This window comes from Myiozetetes cayanensis, unplaced genomic scaffold (assembly GCF_022539395.1).
Source record: "Myiozetetes cayanensis isolate MyiCay16 unplaced genomic scaffold, myiCay2020 scf5-8, whole genome shotgun sequence".
Classification (NCBI taxonomy): Eukaryota; Metazoa; Chordata; class Aves; order Passeriformes; family Tyrannidae; genus Myiozetetes; species Myiozetetes cayanensis.
In genome coordinates this window covers 90,603,509-90,616,279 of record NW_026087742.1, presented here as the reverse complement: position 1 = coordinate 90,616,279, position 12,771 = coordinate 90,603,509, and the positions used below count along the sequence as shown (strand labels likewise).

Below are 12,771 nucleotides of genomic sequence, written 5' to 3'. Positions count from 1 at the left end.
TTCTTACCTCATCTATTATTGGCTTTAGTGTAACTTGCAGGTAATGCATCCCTGCCAGTTTCATTGTCTCGTCAATGCACTTGGAAGTTAATGAGTTTCCTCTGAAAATGGTGTTTGGATCTCTGGAAATGAACAATTTTCTCTAATTCAGTGTCTTTGTAATAAACTGGTAATACACGGAAATAAAAGTAGCAGTGAAAGGTGACGAAAACCTGGGTTTGAATACATGAGCGAAACCTCCCTTTAACACAGCCTGCCATTAAATGCAGTCACACAGCATTCAGTGCACTTCCAGGGTATAACCGAAAAGCAGTAGTCATGCAAAGTCCAGAGGGACTACAGATCTTCTTTGTGTTAGTGCAGTGTGCTCAGTGCACTGCCCAAACACACAGCAACGTGCAGGCCCAAATCAAAGGAGTTCACATAAACGGGGGAAAATCACCTGTTTTCACATCCTACTGAACAGCATTAGTTTTACTAAAGGAAGGAGGCAGTGATTACAGTCTCACAACAACACCGGACATTACACATGACCTACTACTTCCACCTACAAAATAAACACTTGTAAGCTGGGAGGGAGAAGAAAACACAGTCATCTTTTCTGAAGGACTTAGAGCACTGTTCTCTGATAACACTATTAAACACAGTGCAGATCCCAGTTCTGCCCTGAGACCTGATGTCATGCAGACTCATCTCGTGTTTTCCTGAAAAGCCCTTTGCACAGAATTCACCTTGTACTAGACATACAGCCACTGTGATTTGTAGCCAGCAGCACTATCATGTACCTGCAATTCCTTGCACAGCAATTTATGTTATTCAAATAGGTACATAATCAATTACCTCATCTACAACCCATACCATCAAACCTTGTGCCTAGTGACAGATCAACCTTGATATAAAGTTATTTGCCTGCTCTTGTACATACACTGATATCTTTTCTGTTGTTTACAGCTTACTACAATTGTACTCATTTACAAGCAGTGAATAACAGGATGAATTATTTTGCTGGATTTATCATTTTGTTTCACAAAAAAAGTAAGCTCACTGCCTGTTACAAATGCCACAAAGCCCTGAAAACAAACACCAGCTTTGCTGTTTTATCACAGGAACATGACTGACTAGAGAGCAGCAAATTTCCTCATACTGCAGCAACCAAGCTCTTTCAGCCAACCTGCAGTACAGAAAAAACACACCTACCTAGAGGAAGGAAAACACTTGATCCCTCAGACACTTTGAAAAGAGCCAACCCACACAAAGACTTTATTTTCTACAGAGGAAGCTCTTACTGCAGACTTGGTATCTGTCATTTCCATTAGCTCCCAATTGTCTCTTCTACTGTTAGTCAAGAGCATCACTACATAGGCACAAGGCTTGTGGCAACAAATGTTCTTTAGGACCTGCCTGGTGTGAACACTAAATCTTACTGGGGGGCTGATAGTTCACTACTGTAAGTCAAACAAGGGACTTAAAAGAAGCAACCAAAACAACCCAACTTCGTTTTCTGCTATCCCATGCCAAATCCAATCCCATCTTTTTTCCTTCATCTTCTAACTGGAAAAATTAGACATATAGCTTGTCTTAAATATTCATTATTAGGAAGAAACTTGCTTTTTGTTTTGAACAAATTCAACAAACGCTCAGCACTAGATGATTTACTTGCACATGATAAAGCTAAAATGATTTCATATGAACAGCTGAAGGTAATGTAGAATTTCAGTTATCACCAACTACACTTAAGACTGAGAAGAATGAAAATCCCTGCATTTGATCTTACAATAGTCTTGCAAGTAGATTTCACAAAACCCGATGGGAATTCCTCCAAAAAAATCAAACTCACCAGATCTTGAGAGCAGTGAAAGCACTTATAAAGAACTCTGCTACTGAGCTGGGAAGGAACAAATCTGACATTTTCTTTTGAAATTGCATGATTCTAGAAACTGAGTGGAGGATCCTAGCAGTAGCCAATGCAGAGCAGGTATCTTTGATAGCAGCTTGGTTTTTGGTACTTACTGAGTTCTCTTCACTTCAGCATTTGCAATGGCACTTATGAAAGGCACAATTCTGCCATAGTGTAAGAAAAGCCTGACAAGAGGTATGGCTGCTTCCTGTTTTTCTCTGCAAACTTCACCCAAAATGTGTGCAGCTGATGCTGAAACAGGCTGAACAGGGGAAAGAAATAAAAACTTTGAGAAATCCTTCCAGAACAAGCATCCTTTCTTTCTTTTACCATTAGCTCCATAATGCTGAACCCCACACAACAGCTGCAATGGCCAGTTACCCAACATCTGTACATAACATAGGTGATGTTACATCCCAGTTTTTGTGGGCTGTAAGTTCTGACTGTAAGAGGGCAGCAATTTAAAAACTATTACAGTACAGTCTCTCCCCCCTCCCACCCCCCCATTTTTAATGGCTGTCTTTTCACTGAATGTCACTTGCCTGGGAAGCAAGTGAAGTGAGAGAACTATCTAACCCTTCGCAATTTCAAGTCTCAGTTGGTATAGAACCCAGTTCTTGCACTGAAAAAATAAAAGCACTGCTACAACTGTTAAAAATACACACAAGGGCACACAAGGTCCAACTCTGACGCTTCAGGAATAGTTCTTGGTTTGGGTTTTTCTCAATTATGCAAGCAAACATGTTCCTCTCCACTACAGGAAAACAACTGGTCAAACTGAAGTTTACTTTGCATTTTCACATGTAAAATTAAAAAGTCACAGAGAATATGCTGCTGCTAAAACCACTGGTGTTCCTGGGTGTGCCTTTACCCACCATACTGCATGCAGATAAAGATCTCTGCAAGGACTGAAAACAAGCACCAGGTATATGCAAAGCTTAACAAGGCTCTCAGATGTGAAGAAAAAGCTGACCTCTCTGGTAACTAAAACCTACGGTGCCAGCAAGATAGTGACAAACATTCAGAGACCCCTGCGATGTTGTTTACCTGTTTATCTGCAGGTAAACAACAAACAGCACAAGCAAATTACCTCAACATCTGCAGATTTCAGCAGGACATCTCTAAGTGGACTGTAATAGTCTGAGGAAAAAACATGGTCCTCAGTGTAAACCACATTTAACCTTAAGGAACCCAGGTCATCAGGTTTTAATGACTTGTTACCATTATCTCTGGGCTGCAGGAAATACCTAATATGCAAAAAAAAGACAAAGTTTGTGCTGAAACACAAGATTATCTCAGGCTATACATGAACATATAGAAAATGTACAGACACACAGAGTATTTATATATCTATCAAATCCTTGAGAGCTCTGAATCAGAGTTTTTATCTAAGTTTGCCAGTCTATTTTGCACCAACTGCAACATGGGAAGTTCTGAACATAAGTTTTATGTAGTTATGATTAAAACCCCACACACTAAAACCATGGCATTGCTGATGAATTGCAGTAAATAATATCATAAAAACAACACATTAGAACTCCCACATGCAACACAGAGGCAGACTGAAACCTCTAATCACATTATCAAAACTTCTTGTTCTTACACTAGCTAAGATTACTTTGGCTTGCTTACAAAAAAGATACAAATTAAATCCATTTAAACTTTATCACATAGCAGTAATTACTCTTAAGTCTTCAGAGCAGACATACGTTTCTACTTATTCTCCAAAATAAAAATGTCAAATACCATGCTTCGTAAGAACTAGACTGTCGGAGAAATTTCAAAGGGAGTCTCAGTTCTCCTAGAAACTCATCACCAAACTTCAGGTTACTGGCATTCCAAAGATCAACCCTATATTAAAAACAAATAAAAACATTAATAATAAATTAAAAATAAAAACAAATAATTCCAACCTTTTCTCCAAATTTGTTGGGTTTTTTCCCCTCAAGGCTATGAGTTAGAAAGACTTAAAACTGTACAGCAATGGTTTCCAAACAGTAAAGTGATAACCTTACCTTAGATTTCTGAAGCTTTGTAATTCACCTCCGTGAAACACCAGTGAGAAAAATCATTTAGATTAACTTTTTCTCAACTGCACTGTTTCCACTATCCATACTGATAAAGATTAGGAGGGCTGGGATAGTTTGGCTATCCCAGGAAATGGAAAAATACAGGTAAAATGACACCAGGGGAAAAAAGTGCAAATTTAAGGACTCCATACTGTCAGTCCCTGTCTAGTTTGGGATTACCAGCAGCTAAGTGGCAGCTTTATGGAATGAGGCTGAATGTCTACGCAGTCCTTCCCAGCGCTCTAGCTCCTGGGAAGATTCACTATCTCAAGCTTACATATTTTGGGCACCTAAACTAGCTCTATAGAGATATTCAAAGCCTCAGGATAGTTTCTACCATTCCACATAATCCATGTATTGACTGAAGCTTACACAATTTTTGGCACTTGGTCCCTCACATTTGGAAAGTTCTGGTATGTATCTCTAGATGATACTTTCTTACGCTCTTTAACACTGGGATGGAAAAAAACCTGCACTGAGATTCAAAGCAGAAGTACTGGTGTCTAACCCATCAATTTGAAGATAAATGCTACCACACCCACCTCTAAGCAAGGGTTTCAAACTCTAAGGTACTGGTTTCTGTACATATTTTAAGGTTTCCTCTATAAGGCATTTTTATTATAAAACAAGCTCAGTTGACTGTTTTGCAGCTAAGTGACAGATTGAATGTGGCATAATCTTTGGGGAGGCAGGGGGGAAGGCACGTAGGAAGAAATACAGGTTTTTTAATAATGATGATTTTTAGAAGAGTAACCTAAATTTTGATAAGGTGCAAAGTCATTGTGCCCCAAAAATCACGGACATATTTACACAACCTTCCTAGTCTCAAGCAAGTCATAGCAGACTTGTCAAAGCATGGATGTTGAGGACCTTGCTAAAGATTTATCCTATCTTATCCAAGTGCAGAGGACACTGCTTTTATATACTCTGAGCCTTGTATCTGCCAGCAGTGTCTCATGCATCAAATATCATACACTAGACATACCATCATCTCACATTGCACATTTGCTAGGCCAAGTTCTTCAAACTCTGATATTTTGACAGTATTTCTGCAGGGCAAGAATGCTCCAAAAGGAAAAAAAAAAACTTCTTTGAAAACTCAACCTTCTCTTCCCTTTATCCATATTTGGTGGGTTATTATCTTGCTAACAAGTTCAGGTAGCTAAAAGCAGCTTCAGGAGGAAAAGAATCTTTAAGTCTATTTACACTGTCAAACTTAAAATTTACCAAGTATTTACAAGCTGCTGGTTTCTAGTTTATCCAAACTCAAGATGCCAACTAACAATAACACATTCAAACAGAGAGTCAATAGATGTTCCACCCTGTTAAAGAAAAAAATCAGTGCCAAGGATCTGTACAAGAGGAACTAGTAAGTTAAAGTAGATGTCACACTACACAGTAAGCAAAGCAGGCATGCAAGTTCTGAAATTATTGGTTTGTGCTCTTGGAGTACAAAGAGTGAACAGTATTTATTAAGTATCTTAATACAGAGACCTCAGAGTCTAAAAGATTACTTGTTTCCCAAGATTTTTAAAAGGCAAAATTATGACAAGTGTTATTCTGAAACTAGACAGATTGTAGTCACAGAAAGAAACAAACAGTAGAGAGGGGGAGGAGAAACAATGAGTTCACCAGAACATCTGGTCCCCAAGTGTTGATATGTCCTGCCTACAACTTCCTACACCCACTCAAAAAGAGAAAACTTTCATAGCTTTAGAGAGAAATCATGAGAGACTAAGTCTCCTCTTTACCCTGTGGTACTGTATTTTTCTCAGGAGAGAAAAAGAAAACAAATCCCCAAACCCGTAAGTTGTGTGATCCATCCAGAGGGCATGGGTGCAACCTAACTCTCACTAAACAGAGTGGAGGAAGTGAGCGGGGGCGGAAGGGGAACCTGAGATGGAAACAAAAACACTCTGTCCTACAGGGGACAAAACCTCTGAGCAGAATTTGTCCAACCAAGATTAATACTTCATTTGCTTTTGCTTATTATTTAAGTACTTAATCTTTACCCAACTATTTTGTAAGCCTCCTCTCAAACTATTCATCTTTATCACACTGTGACACACTGATTTTCAGGAATGACAGACTTTTCTGAAGCTTAGTTCCACATACATTATTGTTGCAGTCATTTGTCCAGAAAATATACTTAGTAAGTAAAACAACTGTACAATTTCATTTAGTCCAGTAGTACAAAATAAGAATCACTGAAATATTATGCAATGTGTAACCACTGCTCAACATTGCCCAGGGTCTCCTTCCAAACTATCACAAAAACTATCAGAGAATCCTAGCTTTCACTTAAAATCAGCATATGGTTGAGCATCATGGTTATGAAGACTAGACTGGGACTCCCAAGATTTGGTTTAGTTGCCCATTCCATCCCATACATCCCATGGGACATGGAACATGTTATTTCATATCTGCCTACACCATGCAAAGCTTTGAAGAAATACAGTCTAGTGCTAGGACTACATCATCTCCTGTGCTGCAACACTGACACCGTCAAACCAGCACAGCACTGCACCTGGGCCTGTGCTTTTCCTCCCATAAATCAGCTGTGAGTTGCCCCTCAAGCAGCTACCTGAGACACCGCCTGACACACAACCTGCACTGCCTGGCACAGATGTTCTCAGACAGAGCACAGCTCTTGTCTCTCTCACATATGAATAGTTTCCCTTTCCTGCCTCACAGAGCCATGGCAAATACAAACCCATTAATGGTCTTGTAGCACTGCAATACTACACTGACAGGTTACATGAACCAGCAGCTGACTGTCAAATTAGAACAGCCCTCAATCCATTCATTCGTGAACACAGATGCACCTTGCTTGCTGGGACTAAGTACTGTTCCCCCTTCCCAGTATTCCTCCTTTCCCTACAGGCAGCTGTGCTTCTGAAGGAACTAGGGAACATCTGGGAGATGTCTCACTGCCTCTCTCATGGGAATACCTGGGGAGGAAAGTGGTGCTGCTATTCTCCCTCAACCTTTCTTCCTCCAAATGTTAGCATAAAGGTGAGGGGAATTTCTGATCATCTGATGTAAATACAGCAATTTTCATCCAGAATGCATCCAGATCACCAGATGGCCTAAGTCTCCAAGTTTCAATGTATGTGATGGTATGATGCATGTGATATCTTCAAGTTTCGTACCTCTTATTGTTTTCTTCTCTCCACTCTTATACTCATCTGTCCCCAGAGACGCTGTTGACTGGGCCTCAGCAGGGCTTAAAATAGTACTGAGAGGGTGGCACGGGGTGGGGCAGGGTTGTTTTGGTTTTGAAATCAGAAGCTCTTTTCCTGTGCAACTGATTTCACTTTTATCATACCAAATCTTGCAATAAGGGGTTAAAGTTTGGCAGGCAAAAGAGAAGAGAAACTGCCTCTGCCCCAGAAAAACTCTGAGTTCAAGAGTTTCTTTCCAGGGAAGAAGGACCTTATAAGGGTTAAGTAAGTGATAAAAGAAAATACACTCTTTAACTGAGAGCGTCACAGAGCCTCTGGGCTCTCCTGGGAAACTGAGGGAGGAAGGGAGGGAGGAAAGGGGAGCAAAGACATAAAAAGCTGTGCTTAATGGCAACCACACATTAGCATACACACAATATACATAGGATACAAAGGAAAACCATCACATACACTCAAGATACAACCTACATGACGGTAGAGGTAAATGAACATACAGATACAGTGATGAAGCCCCATCTTGATTTATCAACAGTAAAACCATGCTTGCCACTTTCAAAACAGGGTCTACTACAAAGTTACACAACTTAGGAAGACAGTTTTGTACTAGTGAAGTATTTTATATTACCTAATCTCCATTTTGTCAACTTCATCAACATCTTCAATATCAAAATGGGATTTCTTGTTGTAGCTACTGGGTCTTGTAACCTAGTAAAAAGGAAGAAACTTTAACAACTTATCTGATACAAAAACTTTCTGATATAACTCATACAAAGCTTTGGAAGACCACTGTCTTTCACTATCAGCAGAGACTTCAGTCCTGATACTAAAAACATTAATGCAAGTGAATAAACATGTTGACTAAACAGACTCCTGACTATACAAAATTGCTGGCTATGCAGTCATAACCAAGTGTAACTAGATACTCCATACTTTCTTTACAGAGAAAGAACATTTTTAATATTACTATAGCACTTTGAGTTTACATTAACAACAGAAAAACACGACTGGAAGGAGTACCATTTTTATAATCCATCTAGGGAAATAAGAGGGCAATTAATATTTGGGTTTTAAATACAGCTGTACAACAGATGCCCTGAGGCACTCTGAAGAGAGTGGAAGAGGAATGAAAACCACCCTGAAAAACACTTTGCAGTGTATCCATTTAGAATTAGTAAGTTCTGCCTGCTCTGATATCCTGGATGTCAATTTAACCTGCCCATACAACAAATACGAAGCAGACCAATTTTCCAAGAGACCATAGCCTGTGTTGTGCATATCAGAATATAGAACCAGCTGCGCAGTTCACCAACCATATTTCCAAGTCTGATTAAACAGCAAAGCAGAGGCAAAAAAAAAAAAAAAATGGAAATCTCTAAGTGTAGTACATTAGCAAAAAAAGTTTTGTACAAACATTTCTTAAAATTTTTTTTCTAGCATGACTATAAAAAGACTTTGATGGTTGTGTTTTTGTACAGTGTGTCAGAAACTTGAGAAAAAGTCTACCCCACCCAGCTGAAACCACAGCAGGAACTGATCAAATGCAAGGGTGTATGATGTGTGGGTTCAGCTCTTGGTTGCACACAGAAGCTCAACTTTATTGTAGGTTTGAATACACTTGCGGCTTAATACTTCCTACTCACAAAAACTGGCTTTTATTGTAAACTTGACTTCTTAGTTTTGTACTGTACGTGAGAGGCAGATGGCACAAACAAGGGAGGAAACGATATAGCTGCCTAAGTGGAGAGGAACCAGAAAAGAATCTTTGGCACAGGACACTCAGAGCCTTTGTACGCGTGTATGTGTGAGGCAGGAAACATTTTCAAGGTGAAACAGAGAAACTAGAAGGTACTGGTAGCACTGGAGAACAAACACTATAGACTAACGAAATAAAATGCCCAAAACCACAGTGGATTTAAATACAGTCTACAGCTTCAGCAGCTAAGCACAGATTTCCTCACCCTAGCCTTGCAAAGACTGTCTTCACTGCTACTGCAAATTTTCCTACAAAACTACAAATGACATTTGCTACTCCCATTGTGAAGCTAATGGTGTCATTGTTAATAAGGATGCAAACTTTTAAGTCTTATTATCTGTAACTCATGAGTTGTTTTAAAAAGTTATAGCATAAGTGTAACTTATGGCATGTCCCTTTTAAATAAACACTTTTCTAAGAAGTTTTGCTGGAATCTACATGTATGAGTATTTCTGTTCACCTGTACAACTGTTTAGTATGCACATTAATACAGTTCAAGAGTGGTATTCCTAAAGACATAGCTGTATGGAACTGAAGGTGAGGAAAACTCCCAGTCCACGGTGCTGAACTAGCTGCCACATAACATTTCACAAAAGAGGGGGCACAATTCTGCTGGGTTGGTCCCCTTCATCAGGCAAAGCTGAAAAGCTGTTTATTAGCTGCTCATTTGTTTTCCAGCACATGCAGGTTCACAAGCAAGTCCCCAGCACTCCCCCCTTCAGTTCCTGCAAGAGGGTCATTTTCCTGTTGCAGATACACAGAGCTCCACACCACACTGCAGCTGAAGTGGTGATAAAAATGGCTCCTAACCATCAGGTGCAAGTTTCACTCACAGCATCCCTTAAATAAGCCCTTCTATTTCCCAAACCAATTATAAGCTATTTTCTGTTTAGAAAAATAAATCTACAACTTTTTAGCTGTAGAAAGGTAAGCTCCCATTCACTGCCTTTCACAGATCAGCTTCTTCTTGGAGGCATGGAAAATCACTGTGCTAGCAGACTGCAGGAAAGCTGATGAAGCTGTTTGGAAGCACAAAGTGACACCGCTGTCAAAACCATGGATCTGTGCAGCTCCACAGGAATTTGAGCACTTTTCATGCACCAGCCACAGGTCTGCCCACATCTCATTAGTGAATGTACTTCCCAGTCACAGCAGTTCTTCTGAACCTTATTCCTTGAAGACGTTTAGCCTGATATGTATTAACTACTCTCAAAATGACATAAATCTATGATGGCTCTGTCTGCACTAAGGGTATGTTTATGTTTCAGAATTCTGGCTGATTCAGACATTTCCCAAGCTCTGCTCTTATCCACACAGAAATAATTTTGCTCTGAGTTAGCAGAACAACTGGGGCATGGGCTTGAGTTCAGGTTTTGCTTCTGCTGGTACTTGCACGCAACCCAGCTCTCAGCACAAAGGCAAACTAAGTAAGCCTCCAGCCCCCTCCCTCCCAACTCCAGCTGGAAGATGCTTTGTTTCTCTCTTTCCTCTCCCAATATGGCACCACCCACCAAGTTCAGTGTTTAAATACCAAACGTTTGCTGTTCCTGCAGCACACAGAAGGCTGAGGAATCAGACAGGTGAAGTTTTTATGGTTTACAGTCTGAATTCCCAGATAACATTCTCATTTAAAAGTTCTCACTGACAGGCACCTCCAGAACTGCCTGTGTTAAGAATAGGGAAGCCCATTTCAGTTTATTTACACATAACATCAATTCGTGTCACTGCCAAAGACTGCAGTTCTGGGCCAGGACTGAAATCCTGGGTAGCCTTGAGCAAACACAGACACCTCAGTGCAGTTTCAGCACTCAGGATCATGGAATCTCTCCCCTGCCAACAATGCTCATGCAGCAATTCCACAGAGTCAGGCACAAAAGTTCATTGCTAGCAGGGCAGTTATAGCCTAGGATGAGATACACTGGCTTAGCAAAGGAAAGATTACGTTAGATAACTATCCTGGTCAACCCTCATGGCTTCCACCCCACTTTGGGTACTGAGAAAGTGCCCCTGCCAATAAAGAACTTGCTATATCTGTTCCTTGTATCCAAACACATTACATCAACAAGAGCACGTTTGTGCTGGTATGACAGACTTTAGATTAGTCAGTACAACTACAGGCTTCTAGGCAAAGATAGTGGTTTGTAGAAGGAAGAGGAAGACAGCAATGCCAAAAATTACATGTGCACTTCATATCTGCACAGTGAACCAGCACCTGTATGACTCCTCTCTTTCCAGTTTCCAGATGTGACTTGTCTGTATCCCAGAACTGATTCGAGAAACCACATCCCTAGGTGCCATCCCTATGCCAGCAACAATTTCTTATGCAAATGTGACCTGAATGATGCAAGCCATATGAGTGGAAAGGGGTTTTCAATATATGCCAACTGCACTGGGCTACTCTGGTTTTTCATCAGCTTTGTGTTCCAGATACATTCTTGAGGTGTCTACTGAAATAGAAGAGCTGAGCAGAGACCAGGACTATGATGTCCAAGAGAAAAAGAAAACATACACATGCTTTAGAAGACAGAATGAAAAGTTTCAAGAGGTATCTAAATTATAAACACATGCACATATACGTATGGATGCACCACAATTACAGCTACTCTTGCCAGAAAGAACTGAAATGAATACTTTCACAGAAGTTATACTTTATCTTAACTGGACTTGCTGAAAATGCTCTGTATTAAATAAAGCTATAGAGGTGTCACCCACTTGGAGAAAAGGCAGTGGTATTGCAGCGGACTGGTAGACATCCAGAACAAGCAGTTTAAGTGTATTTTTCCTCTACAGTTTTCAGTATTCCTAAGGAGATAACTTTCCTCCCATTGACTGGGAAAGACAGGGTGGAGCGGCTTTAAAAAAAAAAAAATTCATTTCTCTGTAGTGGGGACTGTTTTTTGGGGTTTTTTTAACCCATATTTAACTGTACTTCTCAAAAGTCTACTGGGATGAGTTGTGATTGAGTATAAAGCCTGTTGCTCAGAAGTGCCCAGCTTAAAGCTTTTCCTACAGAGCAACTGAGCTGAAGCAACATACCACTTCTTCAGCAGATGGGTAGTCTGATCCTGGGTACTTCTTTCCCCTGCACCATGCACTGAAACAGTCTTCAAAGATGACAGCTGGCACAACATGGAGCAGGATGCTGTGCCAACTATCTACAGTATAGTATTTCAGCTTATCACCCATTCCTTTGAAATACCAACCTCAAAATAAAACACTTCATCAAAATGTGGATTGTTGGTCTTCTTTTTAACTTTAGTCTTTTTGGCTTCCGATCTGAATTAAGGAAACAAAAGAAACAAACAAAAAAAAAAGGGTAAGAGACAGCATTAGCAGAAGTGTGATCCTAAAACAGTCCCTTTAGAGGAAATCACCATCCACTTGATTTATCTGATTAAACTGGAATGATATATGGCTCCAGCACAGCAAGGCACAGACATTCGCACACATTTAAGAGAGAGATTCAATGCATGCCTATTTTTCCAAAGTGGCAGTAATCACCATTTGTTATCCTCTTTTAAACAAAAGCTCTTGAACCCCAATTCTGTCACTTGCTTGATCCAGCAGAATCTTCTATCTGTACAAAGCAACTGCCAAGAATGGGACTCTGAGCAGCAACAGTGTCTCAGGGAAGACTGTCTCAGTCTTGATGTGACTCAAAAATTCCCCATACTCTAAAAACACAGGAGACAAAGACTAACACAGCTATTTCTGGACTTTGTATTTATAATCCTGGCCTGAAGAATCAATGGCTTTTCAGTAATGTTAGATAATAAAAAAAACAGAATTACTTCTTCAGTAAGAATACTTTTATTGCTGTATTACCTTCCCTTTCCCTGCAGCTTAGTTAATATTATGGTGGCAAAT

The 12,771-nt window shown here is 40.1% G+C and overlaps 1 protein-coding gene across 1 annotated transcript in view; it reads right to left on the bottom strand.

Annotated features, from left to right (window-relative positions):
* RASA3 (RAS p21 protein activator 3) overlaps window positions 1–12,771 on the bottom strand; it is a 128,713-nt gene that overhangs the window by 19,068 nt on the left and 96,874 nt on the right. Inside the window, exons 7-12 of the mRNA XM_050332966.1 lie at window positions 12,108–12,180; window positions 7,777–7,856; window positions 3,644–3,748; window positions 2,988–3,144; window positions 2,011–2,159; window positions 8–122 (exon numbers count right to left, since the gene is read on the bottom strand). Coding sequence (XP_050188923.1) covers window positions 8–122; window positions 2,011–2,159; window positions 2,988–3,144; window positions 3,644–3,748; window positions 7,777–7,856; window positions 12,108–12,180 — 679 coding nt within the window. The remainder of the gene's footprint in view (window positions 1–7; window positions 123–2,010; window positions 2,160–2,987; window positions 3,145–3,643; window positions 3,749–7,776; window positions 7,857–12,107; window positions 12,181–12,771) is intronic.